Source organism: Blennius ocellaris (genome assembly GCF_963422515.1).
Source record: "Blennius ocellaris genome assembly, chromosome: 9".
In the NCBI taxonomy this organism is placed as follows: domain Eukaryota; kingdom Metazoa; phylum Chordata; class Actinopteri; order Blenniiformes; family Blenniidae; genus Blennius; species Blennius ocellaris.
Window position 1 is genome coordinate 8,869,208 of NC_137658.1, and position 17,248 is coordinate 8,886,455.

At 41.5% G+C, this 17,248-nt stretch overlaps 3 protein-coding genes across 3 annotated transcripts; all 3 read right to left on the reverse strand.

Moving 5' to 3' along the window:
* Positions 1-1,544: 1,544 nt before the first annotated feature.
* On the reverse strand, positions 1,545-4,739 carry LOC308134678 (protocadherin gamma-A12-like; the record flags this gene model as incomplete). Its single annotated transcript, XM_080502451.1, has 2 exons — positions 1,545-1,559; positions 2,355-4,739. 2 exons carry the CDS (start codon positions 4,737-4,739, stop codon positions 1,545-1,547), a joined length of 2,400 nt encoding a protein of 799 aa, XP_080358577.1.
* A 1,022-nt stretch (positions 4,740-5,761) lies between these two features.
* On the reverse strand, positions 5,762-11,896 carry LOC308134679 (uncharacterized protein; the record flags this gene model as incomplete). Its single annotated transcript, XM_080502452.1, has 3 exons — positions 5,762-5,776; positions 5,920-8,284; positions 9,480-11,896. 3 exons carry the CDS (start codon positions 11,894-11,896, stop codon positions 5,762-5,764), a joined length of 4,797 nt encoding a protein of 1,598 aa, XP_080358578.1.
* Positions 11,897-13,588: 1,692 nt separating this feature from the next.
* On the reverse strand, positions 13,589-15,982 carry LOC308134264 (protocadherin gamma-A4-like; the record flags this gene model as incomplete). Its single annotated transcript, XM_080501929.1, has 1 exon — positions 13,589-15,982. The coding sequence occupies one exon, from the start codon at positions 15,980-15,982 to the stop codon at positions 13,589-13,591; it is 2,394 nt and encodes a 797-aa protein (XP_080358055.1).
* Between the last annotated feature and the right edge of the window lie 1,266 nt (positions 15,983-17,248).

Sequence of the window (17,248 nt, forward strand, 5' to 3'; positions counted from 1 at the left end):
AAATAAAACACCGTTTCAACCACTGAGGGCAACAAATAACACAATAATTTCAGAACAAAAACTCGTTGCACCTGTGTTGATGTACTATGATGGGAATTTGGTGATGCATGAAAAACAACTATACAGAACATCGTTACTGCCTGGGATAGGTCAATTCAGATACAACTCCTATCAATGGCCTCCTTGTAGATTAAATAGCTGAATATTGAACATAGTGTTGCACCCTCAGCTCCTCGTGTGCCTGTGCACACACAGGAAGATTGTAATAACTATCTAAACTTCTTTGTAAACAAAGTGCAACACATCAGGGCTAGCCTCAATCCTCCCCGAAACATCCTATGTACAGTATCATCTCCAGTGTGCTTGTGGTCCTACTTCACTCCAGTCATCCTACAGGAGTCGAAGACTTAAGTGGGCAAGATGAAAACTGTCATCGATCCCTGCTGACATTTCACCTACATCTCTGTTTCTAAATGTTTTCCATGTTGTAGGTCCCTGGATGACAATATTTCACTTCGATCATATACTGTCCCCAGTAACTTCATACATGCTGTGAAGCCTATTAATTAAAAAGCCAAAGCTTGACGTTGTGGACACCAAAAACGTACAAGCCAATATTATAATGTCCATTTGTCTCTAAAATCTTTAAAAAAAAAAGTAGTGGTGAACAGTTTAACCTCATAGTTGGAGCAGAATGATTTTGATGATGCATTTCAATTGGGTTTTCAAAAAATGCACTACAATGAAACAGCTTCATCAAAGGTTCTTAATGATGTGATGATGGCTGGAGACTCTGGTGACCACACAGTTTTTGGCTTACTGGACTTGACTTCTGTGTTAGATACTATGGAAGACAATATATTGTTTGACAGACTTAAATCTGAATTGGTGTTTTACGGGTCTGTCCTTTAGTGGTTTTCATAAAAGGAGTGTGACTTTAAAATTTGCTTTCAACAATATAATGTCTGATTTATCCAACCTGTCTTGTGGAGTTGCCAAGGGACTTGTCTTGGGGACTGTTTTGTTTCTGCTGTACCTGCTGCCTCTTGGTCATCTCGTTATTTGTTTTAAAAATGTGTCCCACTGCTTTATGATGAGGATATGCAGCTTTATTGCTCCTTCAATGACAGTTTGATTTCTTATCTATGATTTTGGAATCCATGACTTGTATTAAAAAACTGACTTCCTTCAAACCTTCAGTTACATGCCGACATAAATGAAACTGAAAATTGCTCGTGATTAAAAAAAAAAAAAAAAAGTTTCCCCTGATCAAAAATCACATTGGTGCTCTGGGTTCATCATTTAAAACCAGCCTCAGAAACCGATGGGTTGTGTTTGATCAGGTCATTTCTTTGGAGGGTTACTCCGAAAAGCTGACAAAAAAAAAAAAAAGATAACTTGCGAAATATTTCTAAAGTGAGGAATATGTGGGTAAAATTGGACATTATAATGCTTATTCATGTTTTCATGATCTCATATTGACTAATGCAATTCTGTCTTCACTTACTTCAATAACAACAATCCTCAGGTGCATCATCCGACCTTCAGGCGAAACTCTCCTGAAGGCCCCGAAAACCCAAAAACCCGAGGGGACTCGTCCTTTCAAGTTAAAGCCCTCAGGCTATGGAATGACTTACCTCTGTCCCTCTGCATTTCTCACTCAAAAGTCTCCAAAGCCTTTACTTCTGCATTTTATTAAATTATTCTGTTGTTTTTGTGCTCCTATTTTTATGTATGGCATTTTACGTTTTCTTATCAGTAAAACACCTTGTCTAAATAAGCTTTACTGACTTAGAAAATGAATCTTTGAAAAGGTAATACGCTCAATAATGGGTAGTAAACGGGAAGTGTGTTGTAAAAGTTCAAAGATTAACCAGTTATCAGTGTAACAGAAAACACTATGAGCAGAACAAATTACAGCTATAAGGACGACACTAAATATAGTAATCAAAAACCAACTTTAAGCACCATGGACAGAGAAAATAACCGCAACAGAGAGCAACGTCTCAATACTGTCAACCACATTAGTTTTTACTTACAGAACATTGTTAGGTTAGCCACAAGACCATTTCCATTTAAAGGATGACATCATGAAACACCCGATGATGTTGGAACACTGAACAATAACACAATAAATGATAATGATACAAATTCAACGCAATTATTTGGCAGTTGGGGCAGTTGTGAAATATCATATGAAGCTGTGGTAGAAAAAAGCTGTATGTGAAAGGGTAAGCAAATGGATAGCAATAATAAACAAATACCACAATGATTGTGCAAATTCATGTCAGGAAAATCCAATTAATATATGTATGACCAACCATAAATTGTTTTGACTGTGCGCTGTTTCCTACCTCAGGAGAACTGTCACCGTCTCCAAAAACATCAGCAAAGTCAGATGGACTTTTCCTCAGAGTCTGGTCAGCAGGCAGCGTGTTGTCATTGTAAGAGCTCACAAACTTGAAGTCACTGGTTCGAGATCCTGTCGTCAAGTAGGCGTCATAATTATACGCGCTGCGTAAAGTTCCTGTGCCGTCAACATCTGCGTAATTTGGAGGAAGATAAGCGCCGGGGATGGCCACTGCTCCATCAAACAACAGTCTGGGCTTTTTCCTTCGACAAAACCTCACTCCCAGGATGATGATAATGAAAGTCAGAAAAAAGGTGGACACAGACACCAGCGCAATGATCAGGTATGAAGTCAGCTTGGAGTTCTTCTCATCATAAGAAATGTCCTTCAGCTCAGGAACTTCAGCCAAGTTATCAGAAATAAGTAAATACATGGAGCAGGTGGCAGACAGAGAGGGCTGTCCGTTGTCTTTCACTGACACTATCAGGTTCTGTTTCATGCTGTCAGATTCAGAAATGTCACGCTGTGTCCTGATCTCTCCACTGTGGACACCGATAGTGAAAAGTCCCGGATCAGTAGATTTCACTATCTGATAGGACAGCCACGCATTCTGTCCAGAGTCCGCGTCCACTGCGATCACTTTGGACACCAGAGAACCTCCGTGTGCAGCTTTGGGGACCAGCTCGGTCATGAATGAGTTGCCCTCCGGGGCGGGGTACAAGATCTGAGGAGCGTTGTCATTCATATCTGATATGAACACACTGACTGTCACGTTGCTGCTCAGTGGAGGAGAACCGTTGTCTCTGGCCATCACCTGCACTTTGAAACTCCTCAACTGTTCGTAATCAAACGACCTCACAGCGTGGATCACCCCCGTGTCTCCGTTCACTGACAGATACGAGGACACCGGGGCACCGTTCACCTCTCCAGCTAACAGAGAATAAATCACGGTTCCGTTTTGTCTCCAGTCAGGGTCTCGAGCAGCAACGGAACATAAAGTAGAGCCGGGTTTGTTATTTTCACTCACAGCAGCGCTGTACGACTCTTCCTCAAACACAGGTGGGTTGTCGTTGATGTCAGCTACAGAAAACTGAACAGTTTTACAGGAGGACAGAGGTGGAGAGCCCTCGTCAGTGGCAGTGATTGTTATGTTGTAATCAGACACCACTTCACGGTCCAGTTGTCCTGTGCTCACCAGAGAATAATAGTTTTTAATAGAAGGGACTAACTTAAATGGGACACCGTGTTGGAGGGAGCAGCGGACCTGTCCATTACTCTCGGAGTCTCTGTCCTGCACATTAATGATTCCCACCTCAGTACCAGGTGGGATGTTCTCAGGTATGGGACTCTTCAATGATTTCATGTATATCGCTGGTACATTGTCATTAACATCTGTGATATCAATGATCACTTTGGAATCTGATGAAAGTCCATAGCTATCTTTTGCATCGACACGCATTTCAAACTTTAAATTACTTTCAAAATCGAGCCCTCCAATTACTTTTATCTCACCAGTTTTAATGTTCAGTTCGAAAATCTTCTTCGCTTTTTCTGAAATGCGACTAAACTCATAAATCACCTCCCCATTGACTCCCTCGTCTGCATCAGTGGCGCTTACAGTTAATACTACTGAACCCATTGGATAATTTTCTGGTAGACTCGCTTTATATACAGCCTGATCAAAAACAGGTGCATTATCATTGGCATCCAGCACACTCACATGTATAATAGCAGTACCTGATCTCTGTGGATTTCCACCATCAACTGCAGTCAACACTAGATTTAATTCTTGCTGTTCTTCACGGTCTAACTCTTTGTCTAAAACCAACTCGATATTCTGCGATCCGTCTGTTCCACCTTGTACGGAAAGAATAAAGTGCTCATTCTTTTGTAAATTGTATTGTTTCACTGTGTTCTTTCCACTGTCCGCGTCGTGAGCTTCATTGAGACGATATCGAGCTCCTCTGTCGGCTGATTCTTGGATTTCAAATTCAAATATATCCTTCGGAAAAATGGGTGAATTGTCGTTTACGTCCTGAATGAGCACAGAAATGCGGTGCAGCTCCAAAGGGTTTTCCAAGACTAATTCACATTTAAGCATGCAAGAAATCATCTCCCCGCACAGCTCCTCTCTGTCTATCCTTTCTTTTATGATCAAATTCTCCGTTTTAAGATCAATATCCAAGTAGTGTCTTTCTTCAGCATCAATACGGGCATCACGGGCCAATAATGTTCCTTCTTGAAAGCCAAGATCCTTCGCAATATTTCCAACAATTGATCCTGGTCTCATCTCCTCCGGGACGGTATAGCTTACGTCCGCCGTGGTGAGGTGGAAAAAGACAACGAAGCAACATAAACCAATGATCCAAGGTCGTCCTGTAAGATCCATATTTGTAATTGAGAGCGATATGGACACGCAAAAAAATTGTTGTGTTTAAAAACACCACAATTAGGCTCTAAAATCCTTGTAGGCATATGCTACCCGTGCAACAATGGCTGCTGTGGTTTAAACAAAATGAATGTCGTGGCTGTGGGTGGAGAAACGACTGTCTACACATCTGTGAGTGAGCAGCGACACTCGGAGTGTATTCCACATACTACAAATACAAAAACAACAACTTGTAATTCAAAGCAATTGATCACAATCGTAGCTAATATCCAGAAGATCCATATTTCAGTTGTGTTTTTTCCCGCTTTTCTTTCCTTTTTTTAATGTTCTCACTGAAATTACTCGACATGTAACTATTCTAGCGAGTCATCAATCAGTACCATGGACAGCGCTGTTATTGCAAAGCCTTTCCCATGAATTACAACTTCATTATAAAGCTTCAATAAACAATAGCAATTGCTAGATTCTTCCCAAGTAGATTGTTGACAAAAACTACCCGACTGCTGAAATGACTTGGTACCTGTGCAATATACCGAAATTTGTGGAATGTCAAAGTATGTAATATGCTGGAATGACACGGTTTATTAATACGATATGAAAAATGTTTTACCACAATAAAAGTGAAGCTTCATGTAATCTAAAACATGAAGTATTTTGGCAAAATTCAAACAATTAGGTAAAGTCGTGTAGCTCCGCATTATATAATAATAGTGTAAATTGTAATTACGGAAAACATTTTCAACTCGTTTTGTGATAGCGCTGCATTTTGTAATAATCTCTCGTAATGTGTAATACAATTCTTGAACGCATTGTCTAATAACATTTTACACATGTTGCCAAAACGTGTTACATTTTGCAACCTTTATTACAAAATGCAGGTTGAAGTATTAAGTACAGTCAGTGGCACGTCCAATCTGGTTTACTTTCTCTACGAAAAAATAAATGGTTTGTGAAACTATTTCGAACTTGTAATAGAAGATAAAGCTACAAATACTATGTGATTATTTGTCAGTTGTGAAATATCATATGAAGCTGTGCTAGAAAAGAAAAAAGCTGAATGCAAAAGGGAAAGTATATGGATACATTAATAAACAACTACCAAAATGAATGTCCACACTCGTGTCAGGAAGATCACATTAATATATGTATGACAAAACATAAACTGGTTTAAGTGTGCGACATTTCCTACCTCAGGAGAACTGTCACCGTCTCCAAAAACGTCAGCAAAGTCTGATGGACTTTTCCTCAGAGTCTGGTCAGCAGGCAGCGTGTTGTCATTGTAAGAGCTCACAAACTTAAAGTCACTGGTTCGAGATCCTGTTGTCAGGTAGGCGTCATAGTTGTAAGTGCTGCGTAAAGTTCCTGTCCCGTCAACATCTGCGTAATTTGGAGGAAGATAAGCGCTGGGGATGGCCACTGCTCCATCAAACAACAGTCTGGGCTTTCTCCTGCGACAAAACCTCACTCCCAGGATGATGATAATGAAAGTCAGAAAAAAGGTGGACACAGACACCAGCGCAATGTTCAGGTACGAAGTCAGCTTGGAGTTCTTCTCATCATAAGAAATGTCCTTCAGCTCAGGAACTTCAGCCAAGTTATCAGAAATAAGTAAATACATTGAGCAGGTGGCAGACAGAGAGGGCTGTCCGTTGTCTTTCACTGACACTATCAGGTTCTGTTTCATGCTGTCAGATTCAGAAATGTCCCGCTGTGTCCTGATCTCTCCACTGTGGACACCGATAGTGAAAAGTCCCGGATCAGTGGATTTCACTATCTGATAGGACAGCCACGCGTTCTGTCCGGAGTCCGCGTCCACTGCGATCACTTTGGACACCAGAGAACCTCCGTGTGCAGCTTTGGGGACCAGCTCGGTCATGAAGGAGTTGCCCTCCGGGGCGGGGTACAAGATCTGAGGAGCGTTGTCATTCACATCTGATATGAACACACCGACTGTCACGTTGCTGCTCAGTGGAGGAGAACCGTTGTCTCTGGCCATCACCTGCACTTTGAAACTCCTCAACTGTTCATAATCAAACGACCTCACAGCGTGGATCACCCCCGTGTCTCCGTTCACAGACAGATACGAGGACACCGGGGCACCGTTCACCTCTCCAGCCAACAGAGAATAAATCACGGTACCGTTTTGTCTCCAGTCGGGGTCTCGAGCAGCAACGGAACATAAAGTAGAGCCAGGTTTGTTATTTTCACTCAGATATGCGCTGTACGACTCTTCCTCAAACACAGGTGGGTTGTCGTTAATGTCAGCTACAGATAAATGTACAGTTTTAGAAGAGGACAGAGGTGGAGAGCCCTCGTCAGTGGCAGTGATTGTAATGTTGTAATCAGAAACCACTTCACGGTCCAGTTGTCCTGTGCTCACCAGAGAATAATAGTTTTTAATAGAAGGGACTAACTTAAAAGGGACACCGTGTTGGAGGGAGCAGCGGACCTGTCCATTACTATCAGAGTCTCTGTCCTGCACATTAATGATTCCCACCTCAGTGCCAGGTGGGATGTTCTCAGGTATTGGACTCTTTAATGATTTCATGTACATCGCTGGTACATTGTCATTAACATCTGTGATATCAATCATCACTTTGGAATCTGATGAAAGGCCGTAGCTATCTTTTGCATCGACACGCATTTCAAATTTTGAATTACTTTCAAAATCGAGCCCTCCAATTACCTTTATTTCGCCAGTTTTACTGTTCAGTTCGAAAATCTTCTTAGCTTTTTCTGAAATGCGACTAAACTCATAAATCACCTCCCCATTGACTCCCTCGTCTGCATCAGTGGCGCTTACAGTTAATACCACTGAACCCATTGGATAATTTTCTGGTAGACTCGCTTTATATACAGCCTGATCAAAAACAGGTGCGTTATCATTGGCATCCAGGACACTCACATGTATAATAGCAGTACCTGATTTCTGTGGATTTCCACCATCAACCGCAGTCAACACTAGATTTAATTCTTGCTGTTTTTCACGGTCTAACTCTTTGTCTAAAACCAACTCGATATTCTGCGATCCGTCTGTTCCACCTTGTACGGAAAGAACAAAGTGCTCATTATTTTGTAAATTGTATTGTTTCACTGTGTTCTTTCCACTGTCCGCGTCGTGAGCTTCATTGAGACGATATCGAGCTCCTCGAACGGCTGATTCTCGGATTTCAAATTCAAATATATCCTTCGGAAAAATGGGTGAATTGTCGTTTACATCCTGAATGAGCACAGAAATGCGGTGCAGCTCCAAAGGGTTTTCCAAGACTAATTCAAATTTAAGCATGCAAGAAACCATCTCCCCGCACAGCTCCTCTCTGTCAATCCTTTCTTTCACGATCAAATTCTCCGTTTTAAGATCAATGTCCAAATAGTGTCTTTCTTCAGCATCAATACGGCCATCGCGGGCTAATAATGTTCCTACTTGAAAGCCAAGATCCTTCGCAATATTTCCAACAATTGATCCTGGTCTCAGCTCCTCCGGGACGGTATAGCTTATGTCAGCCGTGGTGAGGTGGAAAAAGACAACGAAGCAACATAAATCACTGATCCAAGATCGTCCTGTAAGATCCATATTTGTAATTGAGAGCGATATGGACACGCAAAAAAACAAAAATTGTGTATAAAAACACCACAGTTAGGCTCTAAAATCCTTGTAGTCATATGCTACCCGTGCAACAATGGCTGCTGTGGTTTAAACAAAATGAATGTTGTGGCTGTGGGTGGAGAAACGACCGTCAACACATCTGTGAGTGAGCAGCGACACTCGGAGTGTATTCCACATACTACAAATAAAAAAAACAACAACTTGTAATTCAAAGCAATTGATCACAATCGTAGCTAATATCCAGAAGATCCATATTTCAGTTGTTTTTCTTCCGCTTTTCTTTCCTTTTTTTAATGTTCTCACTGAAATTACTCTACGTGTGACTATTCTAGCGAGTCATCAATCAGTACCATGGACAGCGCTGCTATTGCAAAGCCTTTCCCATGAATTACAACTTCATTATGAAGCTTCAATAAACAATAGCAATTGCTAGATTCTTCCCAAGTAGATTGTTGACAAAAAATATCCGACTGCTGAAATGACTTGGTACCTGTGCAACATACCGAAATTCGTGGAATGTCAAAGTATGTAATATGCAGGAATTACACGGTTTATTAATACGATACACAAATGTATCACCACAATAAAAGTGAAGCTTCATGTACTCTGAAACATGAAGGAGTATGAAAAAATTCAAACAATTAGGTAAAGTCGTGTAGCTCCGCATTATGTAATAATAGTGTAAATTGTAATTAGGGAAAAAAATGTCAACTCGTTATGCGATAACGCTGCATTTTGTAATAATCTCCCGTAATATGTAGTACAATTCTTGAACGCATTGTCTAATAACATGTTACACATGTTGCCAAAACGCGTTACATTTTGCAACCTTTATTACAAAATGCAGGTTGAATGATTAAATACAGTCAGTGGAAAGTCCAATCTGGTTTACTTTCTTGACGAAAATATAAATGGCTTGTGAAACTATTTATAACTTGTAAGAAAAGATAAAGCTACAAATACAATATGATTATTTGGCAGTTGTGAAATATCATATGAAGCTGTTCTAGAAAAGAAAAAAAGCTGAATGCAAAAGGGTAAGTATATGGATACATTAAGAAATAAATACCACAAGGAAAGTCCAAATTCGTGTCAGGAAGATCACATCAATATATGTATGACAAAACATAAACTGGTTTAAGTGTGCGATGTTTCCTACCTCAGGAGAACTGTCACCGTCTCCAAAAACGTCAGCAAAGTCTGATGGACTTTTCCTCAGAGTCTGGTCAGCAGGCAGCGTGTTGTCATTGTAAGAGTTCACAAACTTGAAGTCACTGGTTCGAGATCCTGTCGTCAGGTAGGCGTCATAATTGTAAGTGCTGCGTAAAGTTCCTGTGCCGTCAACATCTGCGTAATTTGGAGGGAGATAAGCGCTGGGGATGGCCACTGCTCCATCAAACAACAGTCTGGGCTTTCTCCTGCGACAAAATCTCACTCCCAGGATGATGATAATGAAAGTCAGAAAAAAGGTGGACACAGACACCAGCGCAATGATCAGGTATGAAGTCAGCTTGTAGTTCTTCTCATCATAAGAAATGTCCTTCAACTCAGGAACCTCAGCCAAGTTATCAGAAATAAGTAAATACATGGAGCAGGTGGCAGACAGAGAGGGCTGTCCGTTGTCTTTCACTGACACTATCAGGTTCTGTTTCATGCTGTCAGATTCAGAAATGTCCCGTTGTGTCCTGATCTCTCCGCTGTGGACACCGATATTGAAAAGTCCCGGATCAGTGGATTTCACTATCTGATAGGACAGCCACGCGTTCTGTCCGGAGTCCGCGTCCACTGCGATCACTTTGGACACCAGAGAACCTCCGTGTGCAGCTTTGGGGACCAGCTCGGTCATGAAGGAGTTGCCCTCCGGGGCGGGGTACAATATCTGAGGAGCGTTGTCATTCACATCTGATATGAACACACTGACTGTCACGTTGCTGCTCAGTGGAGGAGAACCGTTGTCTCTGGCCATCACCTGCACTTTGAAACTCCTCAACTGTTCATAATCAAACGACCTCACAGCGTGGATCACCCCCGTGTCTCCGTTCACAGACAGATACGAGGACACCGGGGCACCGTTCACCTCTCCAGCTAACACAGAATAAATCACGGTTCCGTTTTGTCTCCAGTCAGGGTCTCGAGCAGCAACGGAACATAAAGTGGAGCCAGGCTTGTTATTTTCACTCACAGATGCGCTATACGACTCTTCCTCAAACACAGGTGGGTTGTCGTTGATGTCAGCTACGGATAAATGAACAGTTTTAGAGGAGGACAGAGGTGGAGAGCCCTCGTCAGTGGCAGTGATTGTAATGTTGTAATCAGACACCACTTCACGGTCCAGTTGTCCTGTGCTCAGCAGAGAATAATAGTTTTTAATAGAAGGGACTAACTTAAAAGGGACACCTTGTTGGAGGGAGCAACGGACTTGTCCATTTCTGTCAGAGTCTCTGTCCTGCACATTAATGATGCCCACCTCTTTACCAGGTGGGATGTTTTCTTGTATGGGGTTGGACAGTGATTTCAAAGTGATAGTAGGTGCGTTGTCATTGACGTCAGTTATATCTATAATTATTGAGCAGTAAGAGGTAAGACCTGGGCCATCTTTTGCTCGTATGCGTAGTTCAATTAAAATGTCTGTCTCATAATCAATCGGGCCAACAACTCTGAGCTCCCCCTTCTTATGATCAATTGCGAATAAAGACAAGCGGTCGTCTGATATATGATCAAAAGTATATGTAATTTCACCATTGGGCCCTGTGTCTACATCACTCGCCGTCACTGTGACCACGACAGTATCCACGGGAGAGTTTTCAGGCAAACTGGCTTTATAAACGTCCTGACTAAACACAGGTGAGTTATCATTGGCATCCAGCACTGTGACACGTATGACGGCTGTTCCTGATCTCCGAGGAGAGCCGCCATCTAGAGCTGTCAGCACTAATTTCAATTCTTTATCTGTTTCTCGGTCCAGCTCTTTTGTCAAAACTAATTCTGAGTGTTTCCGTCCACCAGAATCAGTATTTACATTAATGGTGAAATGCTCGTTATTTTGTAGGCTGTAATCCTGCACAGCATTCGAACCGATATCTGCATCACGGGCCTCAGTGAGCAGAAATTTTGCTCCTTTCATGGCTGACTCCCTTATTTCAAACAGAATCAAGTCCTCACTAAACTCTGGGCTATTGTCATTAATGTCCTGCACATGGATACTGATGCGGTGGAGCTCCAATGGGTTTTCCAAAACAAGCTCCTCTTTTAAAACGCATGTTGCCTTTTTTCCACAAAGACTTTCCCTGTCGATCCGATCAGTCACTATCAAATCCCCGTTGCTCAGATTGATGTCGCAATACCTTTTGTCATTCCGGTCAGTGTCAATGCGAGCTTTGCGTGAGGATAGTGTGGGAATCTCAAGTCCAAGATCCTTAGCGATGTTCCCGATCACGGAACCGCGTTTGATCTCCTCTGCGACAGAGTAGCTCACATCCCCGACAGCGAAATGCAGGCCGAGGAAAAGAAAGGCGACACAATAGGAAATCAGGCAAAACGGTCTGCCCATTGTATTCACAACGAATGGCCAGACGTCCATCCTCGTCCAGTGAATTATAAAGACAACAGAATGTGGTTAAATTCCCTCGATTTAACATCGAGTGTAATCACGGCGTTGGCTCTGCGTGCAATGTATCCAACCGATAGACTCAACGAGCCATGAACAAGACCTGTAATGGTTGAAAATAGGATATGAAGCGAGACATCATTTCCTTTGCGGGTGTACAGTGACACCAAGAGTATTTACGTGAAATAGCATGGTAAACTCAAGTATACTGAAAACTTCGCTCGTTACGTATCAACTTGAATATTTTTTTTTCCAGTACTCATTTGATTATAATGCAAACACAGTCGAGTAGATTAACAGACATAATTCCGTCCATGAACTCTCAAGAATTTGCTGCCTATAGTTTTTTGTGTGTTTTTTTTCTATTAAAGCTAGATTGATGAGTCTATTTTGACTCCGATTCAACATGTTATGTAACTAATTATTAAATCAGTAAACAATTACTATGATTGTAGCTATGAAAGACATCATTGCATAATGTGTGAGTGTATCTGTGCAGGAAGTCAGTAAAATGTGCTCATATAAAAGAAGCACGAAAGACTTTGATTAATAACACAGGATTTGTGCAGCTAACAGGTGCACTGTCAAGACCAGCTGATATTATCTCACAGCTGGTTTAAAGCTCTCGTCTAAAGCAAAAGTGAGGATTAGTGGGTATTTGAGAACCACAAATTAGTCATCTGATTGTTCACAATCATCACTGTAGTGTTATGGACTTTTAAACCTCAGAGTCTAGTCAGCAGATTGCTTGCTGTCATAACTAACAGTACTATGTTGTGAAGTTGGCGTTATGATTGTAAGTGCTGCTTAAAATGTCTATGTCACAAACATCTGTGTGGTTTGGAAGGAGGTTGCCACTGGAGGTGACCATTGCTCAATTTAAGTCTTCGTTTTGAATTTAAATACATAATGTGTTTATACTGTTGGACTTCCCTAAAATACAAAACATTGTATATAGGCTGGTTAAACATTGTGAACTTCAACTCGACCAATACAATCAATGACTACCATTTCGAGAAATAGCAATAACAGTGAGTAAGAATATGAAACGTCTTTAAGAGTTTCAGGACCATGGAGAGATACTTCAACATTCAAGACCAGCTGGCGCCTGGAACCGTGCTCGCGCGGGTGCAGCGGACAAACCCAAGCATAGATCACCAACGGACATTGGTCATGCATATACTAAAAGGTGATTGGTGGGTAATCTAGTGGCTGACTGAAGTTGGATTCAAACTAGATCATCACAGTTAAAGGAGATGAATACGCCGTGTGTCTCGGACAAAACAGGACGTGCTCATCCTAATACCAGTTATAAATGGAGGATTATGTGATATACCCGCTGAAAAAAAAAACCAAAAAAACACAACAGTCCTCTCATAGGTATCATATATAAGTCGGCCCTGACTATGAGTCACATGACAAGTCAAATTGAAAAAAAGTGCCACTTTAAATCCAGAAAATAAGAAAATTAATATCGATTGAATTGTTCTATCGATTGCATAAATGTCCACGTAGCTCAAATTAAATGAAACTTATCAAATCATCGAAGTTAAATACAAGCAGAACAACCAGCAAAATAAAAGCACATCATGATTAAAAAAAGAAATAAAAAAGCAATTTGAGAGCGAAAACAGGTCATACCTCTTCAGATGAATCCAAATCTCCAAAAGCATCAGCAAAGTCAGATGGACTTTTCCTTAGAGTCTGGTCAGCAGGCAGCGTGTTGTCATTGTAAGAGCTCACAAACTTAAAGTCACTGGTTCGAGATCCTGTTGTCAGGTAGGCGTCATAATTGTAAGTGCTGGGTAAAGTTCCTGTGCCGTCAACATCTGCGTAATTTGGAGGGAGATAAGCGCTGGGGATGGCCACTGCTCCATCAAACAACAGTCTGGGCTTTCTCCTGCGACAAAACCTCACTCCCAGGATGATGATAATGAAAGTCAGAAAAAAGGTGGACACAGACACCAGCGCAATGATCAGGTATGAAGTCAGCTTGGTGTTCTTCTCATCATAAGAAATGTCCTTCAGCTCAGGAACCTCAGCCAAGTTATCAGAAATAAGTAAATACATGGAGCAGGTGGCAGACAGAGAGGGCTGTCCGTTGTCTTTCACTGACACTATCAGGTTCTGTTTCATGCTGTCAGATTCAGAAATGTCCCGTTGTGTCCTGATCTCTCCGCTGTGGACACCGATAGTGAAAAGTCCCGGATCAGTGGATTTCACTATCTGATAGGACAGCCACGCGTTCTGTCCGGAGTCCGCGTCCACTGCGATCACTTTGGACACCAGAGAACCTCCGTGTGCAGCTTTGGGGACCAGCTCGGTCATGAAGGAGTTGCCCTCCGGGGCGGGGTACAAGATCTGAGGAGCGTTGTCATTCACATCTGATATGAACACACTGACTGTCACGTTGCTGCTCAGTGGAGGAGAACCGTTGTCTCTGGCCATCACCTGCACTTTGAAACTCCTCAACTGTTCATAATCAAACGACCTCACAGCGTGGATCACCCCCGTGTCTCCGTTCACAGACAGATACGAGGACACCGGGGCACCGTTCACCTCTCCAGGTAACAGAGAATAAATCACGGTACCGTTTTGTCTCCAGTCAGGATCTCGAGCAGCAACGGAACATAAAGTGGAGCCAGGTTTGTTATTTTCACTAACAGATGCGCTGTACGACTCTTCCTCAAACACAGGTGGGTTGTCGTTGATGTCAGCTACAGATAACTGAACAGTTTTAAAAGAGGACAGAGGTGGAGAACCCTCGTCAGTGGCAGTGATTGTAATGTTGTAATCAGAAACCACTTCACGGTCCAGTTGCCCTGTGCTCACCAGAGAATAATAGTTTTTAATAGAAGGGACTAACTTAAAAGGGACACCCTGTTGGAGGGAGCAGCGGACCTGTCCATTACTATCAGAGTCTCTGTCCTGCACATTAATGATGCCAACCTCTGTACCAGGTGGGATGTTTTCCGGTATGGAATTGAATATGGATTTTAAGTTAACAACTGGAGCATTATCGTTCATATCCACAATTTCAATTATTAAAGTCGCATATGAGGCCAAACCTAATCCATCTTTGGCGCTGATTTGCATTTCGTAAGACGACTCTTTTTCGTAATCAATAGATCCAGAAACTGTAACCTCTCCTGTTTTGGGATTCAGGGAAAAAACTTGGATTTCGTCTGAAACATGGTTCAAACCATAAGTGACCTCACTATTCATCCCCTCATCTGCATCGGTGGCAGTCACTGATAAAACAATGGCAGCAAGAGGCGAGTTTTCAGGTAGCTTAGCCTCATACACAGACTGACTAAACACTGGTTCATTGTCGTTAGCATCCATTACAGTTACACGTATAACCACAGAGCCTGATCTCTGTGGGGAGCCACCATCAAATGCAGAAAGCAAAAGCGTGATTTCTTTTTTATTTTCTCTGTCTAATTCTTTGTCTAAGACCAACTCGGCATATTTCCATCCACCTGCTTTCGTCTTCACATTTAGTTTGAAGTGATCGTTTTGCTCGAGTGAATAGCCCTGAATAGCGTTTTCTCCAATGTCGCCATCGTGCGCCTCGTCCAGGAGGAACCGCGCACCTTTGTCTGCTGATTCCCGAATGTCAAAATTTAATGATTCTTCTTTAAATTGTGGATAGTTGTCGTTAATATCCTGAACTCGAATATTAATACGATGCAGCTCTATTGGATTTTCCAAGACAATCTCTTGCTTCACAACACACGATGCTTTTTTGGCACAAAGCCCCTCTCTGTCGATCCGTTGTTGTACAACGAGGTCTCCGGTATTAAGGTTTAAAGAGCAATACTTAACACTGTTGTCCTCGGTATCTATACGAGCCTTGCGTGTCGATAGTTTTCCTAACTCAATTCCCAAATCTTTAGCGATGTTTCCGATTACGACTCCACGTTTCAGCTCCTCTTGGATTGTGTAACTCAGATCTCCATTGACGGGACGAATGGCGATAAAAACAAAAGCCAGGCCGCAATGCAGAGCAAACGTGCTGTAAGTCATTGTCGCAGCAAAAATGACGGCGTTCGGGTTAGAGAAAAAGCAATGATGAGGCTAAATACCCTCAAAAAATTGTTACAAATCACTGAACAAAACCATCGAGCGCAGTTTTCATATCAGGAGCGTAAATTGCCAACTGCAGGACAAAAGCAGACTCATGGCTTGATTTCATAGACAGAGAAGGGTAGCAGAACGTGAGCTCCGTCTTCTGGTGCACACTGACACCATGAGTATTTGTTGAGAAATAACAGGGCGATTTATATAAATGTGTTATACTCTAAATAATCGCAACAGTTCCAATTAATTTAACAGAAAAAAATATACAATACAATTGGTTCATTCATTGAACATGCGTAGATATATTGGTGCATTTTAACATCCAAATGATACAATGCATTCCAAAACAGATTATATGAAAAGGTCTTGGAATATAGACTTATTTATCTCCTCCTAAACGACACAGCTCAAACTGTATGAGCAGTAAAATTATTCCCACTGAGTCATGCGGTATATATACATATAGGAGACTGCCAAACTGAATGTAATTGTTTTTGTAACAGTGACAATACAGCATTCCATCTTCAAATCAGTCAATATGTTCACCCTTACAACATTAATACCCACAAACTTGGGTCAAACAGAGATTAATATCGCTTTTTGAATCCTTCAAAATCAAAAAGTAAAAGACACAAGTAGCCTCGAGGAAATAACATGATTAAAGCTGTCTTTAGTTATCTTAACTGTTAAGGTTAATTAATATCATGCCAAGGTGAAAGCATAAACTCTCAGTTTATTTTTTTTCGTTTTGCAATATAACAATAGCTATGATTTCCCAGCACATTGAGTAAGAACCAAGCAAAGCTACAATGAACAATTCCCAAGATCTAAGATATATATATATATTTTTTTTTCCTGCTATTGTAAAACTGTGAGCACTGTCACTGTGTTATAATGAACGTTGAAGAGAAACAAATAAAACAATTACTAGATACATGCTTTGAATATAATTCTACCTCCCGCAAACTCCTGTAGAAGCTACATAAATTTCAACAATGCCAAATACTACAGACAAAATCACAATCTTATTTCAGGTTACGATTGGAAAAAGACAAGAAAACATGTGCGTCTGCATTCAAGTGTAGACTAGGGCGGGCATGAGATCCATAACTGCAGTATGGTAGTACACCAAATTATATGTTTCACAAATGTACAGACAATGAGCAGGGAGTGTGTTTTCTCAAGTGTTATCCTCACTGAAAAAGTGACGGA